Source organism: Pollicipes pollicipes, unplaced genomic scaffold, assembly GCF_011947565.3.
Source record: "Pollicipes pollicipes isolate AB1234 unplaced genomic scaffold, Ppol_2.1 Scaffold_7231;HRSCAF=8579_pilon_pilon_pilon, whole genome shotgun sequence".
Classification (NCBI taxonomy): Eukaryota; Metazoa; Arthropoda; class Thecostraca; order Pollicipedomorpha; family Pollicipedidae; genus Pollicipes; species Pollicipes pollicipes.
Window position 1 is genome coordinate 9,018,497 of NW_023597034.1, and position 13,383 is coordinate 9,031,879.

At 57.6% G+C, this 13,383-nt stretch overlaps 1 protein-coding gene across 1 annotated transcript; it reads left to right on the forward strand.

Annotated features, from left to right (window-relative positions):
* The first annotated feature begins 373 nt into the window (after positions 1–373).
* On the forward strand, positions 374–12,386 carry LOC119109573 (integrator complex subunit 11). Its single transcript, XM_037233254.1, has 13 exons — positions 374–553; positions 1,710–1,807; positions 2,265–2,447; positions 2,886–3,002; positions 3,227–3,325; positions 3,551–3,694; positions 4,261–4,410; positions 4,903–5,121; positions 6,115–6,360; positions 6,754–6,939; positions 7,599–7,741; positions 10,728–10,848; positions 11,802–12,386. The coding sequence occupies exons 1-13, from the start codon at positions 526–528 to the stop codon at positions 11,853–11,855; spliced, it is 1,788 nt and encodes a 595-aa protein (XP_037089149.1). The 5' UTR covers positions 374–525; the 3' UTR covers positions 11,856–12,386.
* Positions 12,387–13,383: the final 997 nt, after the last annotated feature.

Below are 13,383 nucleotides of genomic sequence, written 5' to 3' on the forward strand. Positions count from 1 at the left end.
GAGCCTGACATACAGAAGAGCCCTGCTGGTTAGCCTGCCAGCCAACATCATGCCGCCTGAATAAAACCAGGTGGCGGCAGTGGAAAGAGGTGCGACATGTATCAAGAGTCCTTCCACACCTTAACTCGTTCGCAACCCGGGGACGCGTATTTGTTTGTACCTGCAATCACTGCATATGATTGCAGTGACAGCTTCAGGAAGCAGTCCGTAAATTCCCTTTATATTATGGGTTTGGTAGAATATGGCAGTAATAATGATCTACAACTGAAGCGCACGTGTCGGCTATTGTGATGCGCATCGTTTTGCTCCCGGTGAATTATTATGCTGGCGGGACCCGTGGGTCTGAGTCGTAGGGAGTGCTTGTGTTGTCGCAATAGCTTGGGGCTTAAGAACCCCGGTAACCGGCTGGTGTTGCGCTCTTCGTAGCGCGGCCGTACTCAGCTCGGCCTTTCAGGTGTCACATCTTTGATTCCAAGCGCTGGGCTGTTGAAAAAATGTTGTAAACAAGCAAGACTCATAGCCATCATGCCAGAAATAAAAGTCACCCCACTGGGTATGTATAGCCAGTTGAGCAAGGTGCTATGGCAGTTTTCATAGTTACAAGGACATCTGACACCTCAGGCATATCAGGCAGTAATAAATGAAGGTATTCGTGAAAGACTAGTATGAGCAGGGCCCCATTTCTCAAAGAAAAATTATTAAACCACCCATTTCTAAACTGTGTCCACTGGCTTGTGTTGTAGCAATACAAATCAGAACCATTCTGTGTCTACTTGGCCTCTCAATTATTCAGTCTGTTAAAATGGTCAGATGATCAATTTGCTGAAGCAAGATGTACATGCTAATTAATACCCTAGGCAAAGAAGATAGAGTGAACAATTATTTTGCTTGTGATGACACATTTGACTTCTTCTGGCATTAGTGCTCTCACAACAAGTGGTTGATAATCTATGTGCTGCTTCACTTCAGTGGTAGAAGATGTGAGCTAAATTTGGATGACTGACTTCGAGGTCATGTTAAATCACTTCAAGTCAGTCAAATGATAAATCAGTGACAGTGACATATATCTGCTCCATCTGTATGTGACGCTGACATGGCTGATGACAAGATTGCACAATAAAAGTAGTGATGTAGTGCCTTATAAAGTGCCTGGCTATTATGTGCAGGTGAAGTTGATGTAAACTTATCATGGCTCATCATGAATATGGTTTATAAGTCAGTCATAATTTTGTTGAGGTTATGGCCTTTTCCCAGGTTACATAGATGAGAACAGAATATTTCTACTGATATTTGCTATTCTGGTTGATTTCATATTTAAAACCCATGCTGTGTGATTTTTTAATTACCTGTTTGAACTATATCAGGTGCATGTCCTTTGCTGCATGTTTTTGGCACTGTCATGATATATCTGGATGCTGAATCATTTTTGCACATGCTTGACAAGGTTTAATGATTATGATCTGTTTTGGTAAGCTGTAAGCATGGTGCAGTATATTTGTATGTTTATATTTCAGGGTTGCCTCTTTTGATATTAATTTCAGGCTGCAGCAGATTACTGTGCAAGCTAATACATTTGTGCAAAGGATGAGATGCAGCAATGGTTGGAGGTATTTTGTTCTCCATTATTGTATCATGTGATGGTGGTTGCCATATTGGATGGATATGGTGATGTCATCACTTTCTGTGTTCTGACCTGGTGCCATGTCTAGGTGCTGGACAGGATGTGGGCAGGAGCTGCATCCTGGTCACCATTGGTGGCAAGAACATCATGCTGGACTGTGGAATGCATATGGGATACAATGATGAGGTAACCATCTGACACCCGACTTGGTCTGGTGCAGACATTTCCCATTTCATTCCATCTATGTCTGCTAAGTAGAAATGGATATTTCCATCCCTCATATTGCCTTGTATGGAGCTATGTAGTCACTTTTTCATGAGTGTGATGCCCATACCAGATCTGAATGAATACTTCTCCATGCGTACAAGTGAGACTGACAAATGGATGCCACCAATAAGCTTGCTGTCTTGCTGACAGGCATGCATGTGAAAAACAGTGCAACCTGATATGACCCAAATGAATTCCTATCTCAGGAGGCCCCAACTGACCCTGTTTCCACCAGTGTGCATTTCAAGTAGCATTGTTGATTGCTTAGAAGTACTTGGTGCCAGAGATCGATGTGTGTCAGTGCCTTGCACCAGTTAGGGCACTCACCAGTGCGAGCCAGCACTGACTGGCGGCCGCCGCCGTGCGCCCGTTGCAGCGTCGCTTCCCAGACTTCTCCTACATCGCGGACGGCTCGCTGACCGAGCACCTGGATTGTGTGATTGTCTCGCACTTCCACCTGGACCACTGCGGCGCGCTGCCCTACATGACGGAGATGGTGGGCTATGCCGGCCCCATCTACATGACCTACCCGACCAAGGCCATCGCGCCGATCCTGCTGGTCAGTGCGCCGCGTGGTCGGCCTTGGGGCTGACATGGGGAGGGGGCCTCTGTCAGACCAGTCAGCAAGACGCCCCTGAGAGGCACGGCTGCGTCTGATCCTGGCTGTTACTGGCGGTGGTGCTTGGAAAGCAGTGAGCTTGTCCTGCTGCCATACTAGTTGAAGATTGACGTGGTTTGGTCGGGAGGCGTCGGCTGAGCGCCGTCCTTATTTGGCCTGACCCGACCGGCCACGGGCGTGCCTGCGCTGCTCATTCACACGCCATTGCTGCTACTCAGGTCGGGCAGGACGTTGAGAGGTGTGCGTATGTCAGACGCTCGGCCGATCCGTGAGATTACGCGGCCGATCAGAGTGCCCAGGAGAAACTCCTCGGATCTGGTAGCGCTGTCGCATTTTAAAGTGATAGTTGTGCTCTGCGTAACGGCGTGTTGATTGCAGGAGGATATGCGAAAGGTGGCCGTGGAACGCAAGGGCGAGACCAACTTCTTCACCTCCCAGATGATCAAGGACTGCATGAAGAAAGTGGTCGCCGTTAACCTGCACCAGACGGTTCAGGTGAGAGTGTGGGCTGCCCTGATGGTCAGTGAGAGGTTAGGCATTCAAGCAGCTATCTGGTTGTCAAAATGCAGCCCACTTCTGACTTAAATGCAATGGCAAGCATGTGTCTGCTTGCCATTTTTGGTGTGCTCGCACAAGTCATTAGCGATATCTGCGACCAGGCCTTGGAAAGAGTGCTATGCTTTGGTTCTGTTGTCTCAGCTTCGCGATCCTTCCACCAGGTGGACAGCGAGATCGAGATCAAGGCGTACTACGCTGGCCACGTGCTGGGCGCGGCCATGTTCCACGTTCGGGTGGGCGACCAGAGCGTCGTCTACACGGTGGGTTTACCCCGTCCGCGTGCATTCGCCCGCCGCTCGTGAGTGGTGATCGTCCCTGGCGTGTCGGCTCGGGGCCGGCCGGCAGAGCCGCGCTGTTCGCGCGGCCCACCGCTGCACTGCAGCAGCCACCGGGCTGTCTTCCGCCCCACACTGTGTGTCTGCGCCGGCGGCTGTCAGCCTGGCCGTCAGCCGACGCTGGCTGACGTCTGGCCGCCGCCGCCGCAGGGAGACTACAACATGACGCCGGACCGGCACCTGGGCGCCGCCTGGATCGACCGCTGCTGCCCGGACCTGCTCATCACTGAATCCACCTACGCTACCACCATACGCGACTCGAAGCGCTGCCGCGAGAGGGACATCCTGAAGAAGGTCTGTCTGCTGGATGGGCCGGAGGGGGGGGGGGGAGACGGGGGCTCAGTTGGGCGACAGACAGGTCCGACAGTGCCAGAAGAGTCGTGGAAGGCACTGGGCGGCACACAAGCGGCGGCTTATTTCCCCGCCCGCTGGAATGGGTGAAAGGGATGAAGAGCACGGCCTGTCCCCGGGCCAGATGACCGAGGCGGAGGGAGAAAGGCACACGGCTGGGCCGGGCTGGAGCTTGCCGTCGCTGCTCGGTACGTAGCTCTGGAGCTCACTGGGTCTAGTGGAGCGTGGCGACGCACAACAGCGTGTACAGATGGCTCGAGAGCCGCGGTGGGCGCTAAATCTGCACTCCTATACGCCTGCGCCGACAGTGTCACGCTGTCAGTAATGCCTTCTCAATGAGCGCAAGTCTCAGCGTACTCAGTTGAGGTAGTCGTCATTAGCAAGGTGCTGCCGATGCGCTGCGATGCCTCACCGGTGATGGTACTGAAACATGGCGCCCCCCTGACCCGATCGCACCCCCTGGAGCACGCCTGGCAGGCCCGGTGTGCTCACGTTCCGGCGCTCTCCAGGTGCACGAGTGCGTGGAGCGCGGCGGCAAGGTGCTGATCCCGGTGTTCGCGCTGGGCCGCGCTCAGGAGCTCTGCATCCTGCTCGAGTCCTACTGGGAGCGCACTAACCTCAAAGTGCCCGTCTACTTCTCGCTGGGGCTCACTGAGAAGGCGAGTGGCGCGCGAAGGGGGGGGGGGGGGACACGCCGTTTGCACGTGCCCACACCTAACGCTGTCGGCGGTGCAGTGTAAGCCATCGCTAGGGCTGGTGGGTCGTGAAGCGGGCTCACGCTCTGCGCGCACTGGCCTTGTTTCGAGGAGAAAGTCATGGGTGTGAACACAGGGCCAGGTCGGCTTTGGAACGTCCTGGAAACCGATTTCGTGACGAGAATTGAGAGCACCTACTGTCCGTGTGGTCGTGTTGTGTTACCTTCGTGTGATCTCGATATTGACAAGCTCAAGCGCAGGTTCTGTCCTGGCCTTGGCGTATTTCGTTCTCGGCTCATCGCGTTCGACAATCGTTAATGGAGGCTGCAACGGCCATGATTTTGGCAATTACTTGCGGCGATGGGCAATTATGAGGAATATTATGTGCGTCACGGTTTATTTGAAATCCCCCCTCCCCCCCCCCTCCCCGGTCCTCAAAGCCACGGTACTCTTCAGGCTAACAATTACTACAAGATGTTCATTACGTGGACCAACCAGAAGATCAAGAAGACGTTCGTGGAGCGCAACATGTTCGAGTTCTCACACATCAAGCCGTTCGACAAGTCGTACATGGACAACCCGGGCCCGATGGTGGTGTTCGCCTCGCCCGGCATGCTGCACGCCGGGCTCTCACTCAACATCTTCAAACGATGGGCGCCCGACGAGAAGAACATGGTACGCATGGTCGGCGGACGCCGGCTGGCCGCCGCCTGCCGGCGCTGGCCGCACCCATGGCAGCGATGCCGCGAGCGGTCGCAGCGAGGATGTCGACATTGCACGGAGATGCCGTGTTATTATTTTCAAAGCTCTGCCAATAGCTGTTTGCAATCACATGCTCTTCTTGGAACTTACGAGCACTTTCGGACGGCTTTTACAGCGGGTAGATGGAGCTGTATTTCGTTGGAGCTGTTCGCCTGCGTGCTGGCCGGTGCTCGCCGCGCGGGCCATTGCCCGACACGCTGTCGGCAGGCGCACGGCGTTGTGACCTGCCCGTGTTCGTTCTTTACACTCCAGCGGTCTTTGGCGCGGGGCTACCTATTCATTGTCGCGCGCCTCCAGCCGCGCGAAGGAGTCGTGACGCACCGCTGGTTTCCATGGCAGCGGCGGCCCCCTATTGACCGACCTGATGTTTACCAACCACGTACGCAGAGCGACCCACCGTCTCTGTTTGTAGCTTAGTAACGGAGTCGCTTCTGTGACACGTAGAAGCGGCAAAAGTGGGTTTTTTGCATTCGCCATATTCCGATGGTTTCGACGCCTTGCGCAGTCGACGTACCCGCTGCGATTTTTTTCCCGCTGCAGTTCAGAGGTTTTCCCATAATACTACAGTTAACCAAGTGAACAGCAGCGAGTTGGTTAGATACGAAAGCGGCGCGTAGTCATTTCCGTACGGTGCATCTTAACACTGAGCATTCTGTCGAGCACGGAGTTTCAATGCCTTGTGTCGCACGTAACTGCGTCTGTTCTTGCCTCGCTCGGACCATATCAGATCTGAAGATCTTGGCACGTGTGGTTCCCGGTGTCATGGTCTGGCAGCCCGCGACACACGGATCTAAGTCGATCCAGACATTCTCGGATCCTATTCACTCCTACAATCCCTTCTCTGTTTTTATCGATAACGCACAGCCGTGGCCACGCGCCGCATCTAACGCCGCTTCTGCTCGGCAGCTGATCATGCCCGGCTACTGTGTGGCCGGCACGGTGGGCCACAAGGTGCTGAACGGCGCCAAGAAGGTCGAGTTCGACAACCGCCAGACGGTGGAGGTGAAGATGGCCGTCGAGTACATGTCCTTCTCGGCGCACGCCGACGCCAAAGGCATCATGCAGCTCATCACCTACTGCCAGCCCAAGAACGTGCTGCTCGTGCACGGCGACGCCGAGAAGATGGTCTTCCTCAAGTCCAAGATCGAGCAGGTGCCGGTGCTGCGCTGTGGGAGGGGGGGGGGGGGCGGGCCCAGCACTGTTCAGACTCGGGCTTTGAAGGCCTGTCTGTGGCGACACGGGTGGGATATCACCAGTTCGGGTTGGCTCGCGGGGGCTGTGGCTTCGGTCGATGGCTCCAGTATGAGGGTAACGCGGCGTGCGCTGGGGCAAGCTCTGGGATTCCTCGATACAAACCGTACGAGCGCCGTAGTCTGAACTGTTGTAACCCCTTCACCGACCCAGACAGGTGCTCTTTCTCTGCGTGTTCCTCTTAATCGGCCAGTCCCACTCTGTCCTGCACACGGCTCTCCCTGCGATTTCAGCCGTCTCCCACAAACCCGGCAGGATCTGCGCGCTGACCCGTGACTCTATGGCCGCCGTCAGGAGCTGTCGCTGGCCTGCTACAAGCCGGCCAACGGTGAGACCTGCACGATCGTGACGCAGCCGACGATCGCGGCGGACGTGTCGCTGCCGCTGCTGAAGCGGGACCTGCAGCCGACGGCCGAGCTCGGCGACCTCACGGTCAAGCGGCGCCGCCTGCTGCACGGCGTGCTCGTCGTCAAGGGCAGCGTGAGTGGGCGCCGTGGTCGGGCGGGTCGGGGTCGAGCCCTGGTGCCGGCGCTGGCTCAGCTGAGGCGGACGGCGGGGGGCTGCTGCGGCGGGGACGACCGCTGCTGTCGGGGCTGATAGGCGGTGTGGGTAGACGCCGTGGTCGGGCGGGTCGGGGTCGAGCCCTGATGTCGGCGCTGGCTCAGCTGAGGCGGACGGCGGGGGCTGCTGCGGCGGGGGCGGTCGCTGCTGCCGAGGCTGATAGGCGGTGTGGGTCGGGCGGGCGCTCGGCAGCAGCACGACTGGCCGGCCAAAGCCCAGACAGACAGACAGCCCGTCGGTGCTATGATGTGTGCTCGCTCCGCGGGGCTGCGTCATTGTCCGCGTCGCCTGTGTGGCCGGGGGTGCCCGTCCACTCTTGTTCTGCCGCTTTTGTCTCGTCGCATGGCACGTGCCGCCCACCTCAGGAGAACCCACTGTCTTGCACTTGCCGGAGATTGCGCTATGTTCCCTCAGTTTTCGGGCTATTCCAAGCCGATGTTTCGTGCCGTCATTATTTTGTTTTTCTTCCATATGGTCATGCCCCCTGGGACGTTGCCACCGTGTGTGTGCTTTGGACGGGCCCGCTCGCTCTGCTGCGGTCCGCCGTCTGACCGTGCCCGGCGTCGGCGCTGCCGCAGAAGGTGCGCGTGCTGGAGAGCGAGGCGGCCTGTACGGAGCTGGGCATCACGCGCCACGAGGTGCGCTTCACCTCCACGGTCACGCTGCAAGACCCGGGCGCCGTCTCCAAGACCATCGACAAGCTGCACACCCACCTGCAGAGGTGAGGACGCCGGCGGTCCGCGCGCCGCCCCGGTGCACGGCCGCGGTGCCTGCGCCCTCCAGCCTGTCCCCTCGACCACCGGCTGCCCGTCCTGCGCGCGAGCGGACGAGTGGTGGGGCAGTGGGCGAGTGCGTCCGCGCCGATTCTATATCGAGCGATGCTGCGGTCTCCTTGACAACGGCGACTCTTCTCGCTCGTCTGTCGGTAACCGTGCGTTCGAGTGGTTGCCACAACAGAAGCGAGCTCGCCACGCCACACAAAGCGTGAGTTCGTCGTCTCCGGCTGATCCGTCTTCTGCAACATTAGCGCGCCACTCTGTAGACCTTGACGTCCTGACCCGCAACGTCTTGTGCTACTTGACGTAATCAACATCCGGGTTGATATTTACCTTGGTCTGTGCCTACCCTGGTAGAGCTATTTACCTAGATTAAAGAGCGGAGACGTTTACCAACGGCTTTGCGATTGCCATGAAAGAACCGCCTTCTTTCCCCATCTGCACACGGATTCCGTTATTGTCACTCGACGGAATCTGCACTGATATTCATATGCGATCATCTCGTTTCCGTCAACGACCGGGGAGACCCGTCCCAACTCGCCTACGTGCTGGATGTGAGCAGGAACTGTGATGTGATCGACCTCGTTAAATTCTAGACTAAACTGAAACTCCACGGAATCGGTATGTCTGGGTTCCTTGCATACCTTGGAAACCACACCTTGGGTGTCATCCTCACTGACGCTCCGGGGTGACGAGTGCCCCGGCTCTCCGGCAGACACGCTCTTATTACCTCGAGGTTCGCAGAATGGCCTGTCTTTTGTTCATAACATGATAAGCCTTGCAACAACTGTCTTCAGTCGTGAACACAGTGATCGTGCATCGGATATTCCTGTAAGATCAGGCCGACCTCAAGCCTAGTCTAGTACCATACCCGGTGTTTGACGCGCTAGGGTGGGCCGATTTGCGATGGCGGGCCTCGGCGGGGTGGAGACGCTGGCCGCAGAGCTCACGTTTGTCAGAGGCCAGTGACCGACGCACGGGTCAGGGCCCAGGTGTGGGCCCAGGTCCCACGCGGAGACGGCCGCGCTCCGCTGCGGCACAGCTCGCTGCCGTCGGATCTGCCGCGGCTCGCCGTCCTCCTTCGTAGTCGCCCCGCCACCTGGGGCACCACCTGGCATGCGCCGGCACCCAGTGTAGTATTTGGGCCAGTTTAGTTGCGGCTACACTGCTCTACTGTGAGTCTTCAGGCTGCTGGGCTTAGCGGGCGCGTGTGCGTGTGCGTCAGCCAGGTGGTAGCCGTCGACCTCTTGTTTTTATGTTCTTACCGCGAAACCCTAACGGTCACAAGTATACTGTGGATGGCACCAGTACATGTTCCGAGCATGAGCCGGCACCTCCGCCAGGGAGACGTCCGGCAGCGGCGCCACGCTGCCAGGCGTCGCTGTATGGCTCAGTTGTGACTCGGCCGGGTCAGGTGCATACATTAGCGCGGAGAAGACCGCCTGGCCACGAAATTAGGCGCCTCACAATTTGTAAGGTGATGGAACCTTGACATTAGATGGACATCATAATTAACATAATATAATTTGGTTTTCAACCCTCATACGCAGTGTGCTATGTGAATAATTGTGCGATTTGTCCTTTTTGGGATAGTCGAACTCGCTCTAGGCCAGAGTAATTGGTGAAATAGGCAGTTCGCTCATAGTTTTGACTGCAGGTCAGCAATTTCGATGAGTTCTTCACGTCATGGTGCTTTCAGTTTAGGCATTTCGTCACGTAAGAAATGTTTTAATCTATTATAATTACCGTAAGCGGAATTTGTTGTGCGTATTTCGGACCGTCTTTAAGTTGCGTTGCGCCATTTTTGACCATTTTGAATCCCTTCCCCTGGTTGGCCGATTTACAGAGAAAGTTGGACGTGCATTGTGTTGTGCTGGTGATGCCTGCGATTGTTCTGATTTACGGCTTCAGTTCCCCAAGATCGTTGTATTGCGTATTAAATCTGGTCACACGACGCCAATCAGCCCCGCCTTCGCCGTGAGTCACAGCTCCAGATGGTGGTGGTGGGGGACGCTGATCACCCCGTTTCTCTTGTTTTTCCCTGATCCATCGCCATAAGGGTGTGCATGTGCGCCTGGGTGGGTCCGTGTCCGCGTCCGTGTCCGTCTCCGTGTCCGTGTCCGTGTCCGTGTCCGTGTCCGTGTCCGTGTCCGTGTCCGTGTCCGTGGAACACACCGGTCGCACTGTCACGTGCTCCTCACCATGGGTCGTGTAACCGGAACGTATGTGACATCGAAGATCAGCTTTGCACGACACAAGAGCACACAACGCCCAAAAGCAAGAGTTGGAGGCGTTTCCTGCCCATGCCAAGCCTTTGTTTGTCGCCTTGTGGGGTACCGCGCCTCCTGTGCTCCCTGTCGCGAGAGGGACTCCGTCGTGCCGTGGGCTGTGCGTGCGTGCGTGCGTGCGTGAGTGCGTGAGTGCGTGCGTGCGTGCGTGCGTGCGTGCGTGCGTGCGTGCGTGCGTGCGTGCGTGCGTGCGTGCGTGCGTGCGTGCGTGCGTGCGTGCGTGCGTGCGTGTGTGTGTGTGTGTGTGTGTGTGTGGTGTGTGTGTGTGTGTGTGTGTGTGTGTGTGTGTGTGTGTGTGTGTGTGTGTGTGTGTGTGTGTGTGTGTGTGTGTGCGTGTGTGTGTGCTTGTACGTGTGTGCGTGCGTGTGCATGCGTGCGTGCGTGCGTGCGTGCGTGCGTGCGTGCGTGAGTGCTTGCGTGCCTCGAGCGCGCCCACCCAGGCGGCAGTGAGTCACGCCGGGTCGCTGTGAGCTCTCGCTGACCGCCGCCGTCCCTGTCACACCGTCGGCGGCCGTGCCGGGCGTCACTGATCGGCCGTGCCGGGCGTCACTGACCGGCCGTGCCGGGCGTCACTGATCGGCCCCACCGGGCGTCACTTATCGGCCGTGCCGGGCGTCACTGATCGGCCGTTCTCCTGCGCCAGACGTCTGGGCATCACACAGCACCTGGGAGACGGACCCATCAGCATCGGCTCCGTGCTGCTGCAGGTGTCTGGCTCCGACCAGGAGGACCTCAAGGACGTCATCGTCTCCTGGACGTACCAGGTGAGCAGCAGCCGCTGCCCTCCCCCCCCCCCCCCCCCCCCCCCCCCACCTCGCGACTGTGCCTCACACTGTGTACGCTGTAGCAGCCAGCGGCACGTTACAACGGGGCCTTTTCCTGGAACGCCGACGGTCACTGGGTCCAGTATAGTGTGGTCCTAGTTATGGCCTGACCATTTCCATGGCGAGTCATTAAGAACGGTGTGCCACATGGACTGCGTTTCATGTGAGGGGCGGTGAATAGCACGCTGTGTGGCATGAATGGATTCAGTGCCATGAATGGGCGGCTGCTCGGGGCTGGTCGTCGCTGCGAACTGTGCGCTTCCGCTCCCGCGCCCGGCCAATCGGCATGGCAGCCTGCTGGTATTGAACGAGGTCAATCACCCGCCCGTCATGAAATGTGCATGGACGCGGTGGGGAAAGGGTCGCAAACAGCCAGCTCGGGACGGGTCGGTAGTTGGCCATGTCGAGTTTTCTGCCCCGGCTGCCAGCGGGTGCTCGTGTAGTTCCGACCACGGGCCGTTTGTCATTTTCATCGTGATCATTTCCGGGTTCATCTCTTTTTGTTGTTGGCAGTATCAATTTATCAATAAAACCTGGCGTGCCTGTGCTATTGCTGAAGTGATCGATCGGGTCAATTGGTGGTCTAACCATCAGGCATGGGGCATTTCCGCACACACGCCTGATGCCCTGCTTCCCTGAGTCTCCTCGAGCCATACAAAGTTTGATTTAGCGGCTGACTGAGTTGTGTCCCAGTCGGCTGTCGGTCCAGTTCCGATATGAAACCGTGATGACGATCGTGCTGATTTCAACTTCGGGGCGCGCTGGCTCCATTGGTCATATGCCGCCCACGCTGCGAAGCTGTCGTGACGCAGCCAGTGACGGGGAGTTGTGTACAGTGTGGTATGTGTTGCTGCCGACGCTGGCGCCGTTCTCTGACTCTGTCTCCCCTGCAGGACGAGGCACTGGGCAGCTACATCCTGAGCAGCATCAAGAACATTGACCGGTGACGCGGAGGTGTCGCTTGTTTCCACACCGAACCGCTGACAGCGGCACCACGCGCTGCCGCATGCACAAAGCATCATCAAGAGCATCGACTGGTGTGGTGTGACGTCAGCGACTGGTACGGTCGTGTGACGTCCTCCGGTCTGCAGCGTGACGTGTGACGTCATGCCTGGCCGGCCCGCGGGCACAAGGCGTCGCTGGCCCGCCGGTGGTGGCCGGGTCGGGCCATTTGTGGGCGGAATCGCGGCTGGTATACCTGCCCGGGGTGCCCGTCCTGACCGGCCAGCGGGCACAAGACGTCGCTGGCCGCTGGTGGTGGCCGGGTCGGGCCATTTGTACGAGGAATGGCGGCTGGCATACCTGCCCGCGGTGCCCGTCCTGACCGGCCAGCGGGCACAAGACGTCGCTGGCCCGCTGGTGGTGGCCGGGCCGGGCCATTTGTACGCGGAATCGCGGCTGGTATCGCTGCTCGCCGTAAAAACAGTGCGCCCGAGGCCTGGGAACGGAATCGATGGCCGTCCGGTGACGTGCGAGCAGACGGGGAAGGAGGGGGGGGGGGGGGGGGGGGGGGGAGGGAGTCCACCCGGTGTGTTTGTTACATGCGCGGGTATTGTGTAAGACCACTTGTCATGCCGCGCGGTGCTCGTCGTGAAAATCCAATACAGACACGTGATAGTCTGCGCGCATTTGAGCCCCATTGTGGGGTATTCTTCAGCGGGCTCCAAGGGGCGACTCCATAGCCCGGCGGGCGCGCGCGTCGCAGGGTGGGAAGCTGGTGGGGCCGGGATACCTAGGTCCGGCCTGGCGAAACGCTAGCGGTCTGCAAACGAGGCTCGCTCTACAGCGTTCTCGCGTTCCACAAACTGCTGAGGCGGGTGCAAGTCTGACCCACATACCGTGCAGGCAAAGGCACACAAAGCAGTGGACAGAACATGTGTTGCCTGTGTGCTACATTTGGCCAATTCTTGTACAGTGCCGCATACTGACAGCCGTTTCCGGTTCATTTGCAGTCTCACATGCTGCCAAACGCCTCGGTCAGTGCTCTTCAGAAAGCAGAAATCAGCTCAATTTAGCTGTTCCGAAGGCAAAGAAAGCCTGCTGACATTAGTCCCGTTCCTTCGCAGAACTCTTGTGTTGCGATGTGTTGTCATGGCAACAGCGACCATACCTACCGCACGCCAGCGAATGGATTCCCGCTGTGTTCAGATGCATCGACAGGCGTCGCTGGCCGAGGTCTGCTGGGCTGGATGAACGGGCTGTTGGCCCCTGGCGCCTGCTGAAACCCATCGTCGAGTGCTTTTTGCGGATGCTCCTAGAAACGGCACTGCGATCTTATTAAATTTGATAAGTGCGACCGTACAGCCGACGTCGATTCCCGGAAGAGGGTCGGTCAAAATCGGGCGCGAATGAGTAGCGCTCAGCGGTACATCACCGTAGCCTCCATAGCGGTCATGTCAAAGCTTTACGTCACAGTCCACACCGTCCATACGGGAAAACAACAGCCAGGTATTTATGCTCATGCAGTGGTACTAT

What these genes read in the sequence shown, in the direction of transcription:
- LOC119109573 (XM_037233254.1), top strand. Translation starts at nt 526, where the DNA reads ATGCCAGAAATAAAAGTCACCCCACTGG. An exon ending in CCATCGCGCCGATCCTGCTG is followed by an intron (nt 2,448 to 2,885) that starts GTCAGTGCGCCG and finishes TGTTGATTGCAG; the next exon opens with GAGGATATGCGAAAGGTGGC. An exon ending in AGAGGGACATCCTGAAGAAG is followed by an intron (nt 3,695 to 4,260) that starts GTCTGTCTGCTG and finishes GGCGCTCTCCAG; the next exon opens with GTGCACGAGTGCGTGGAGCG.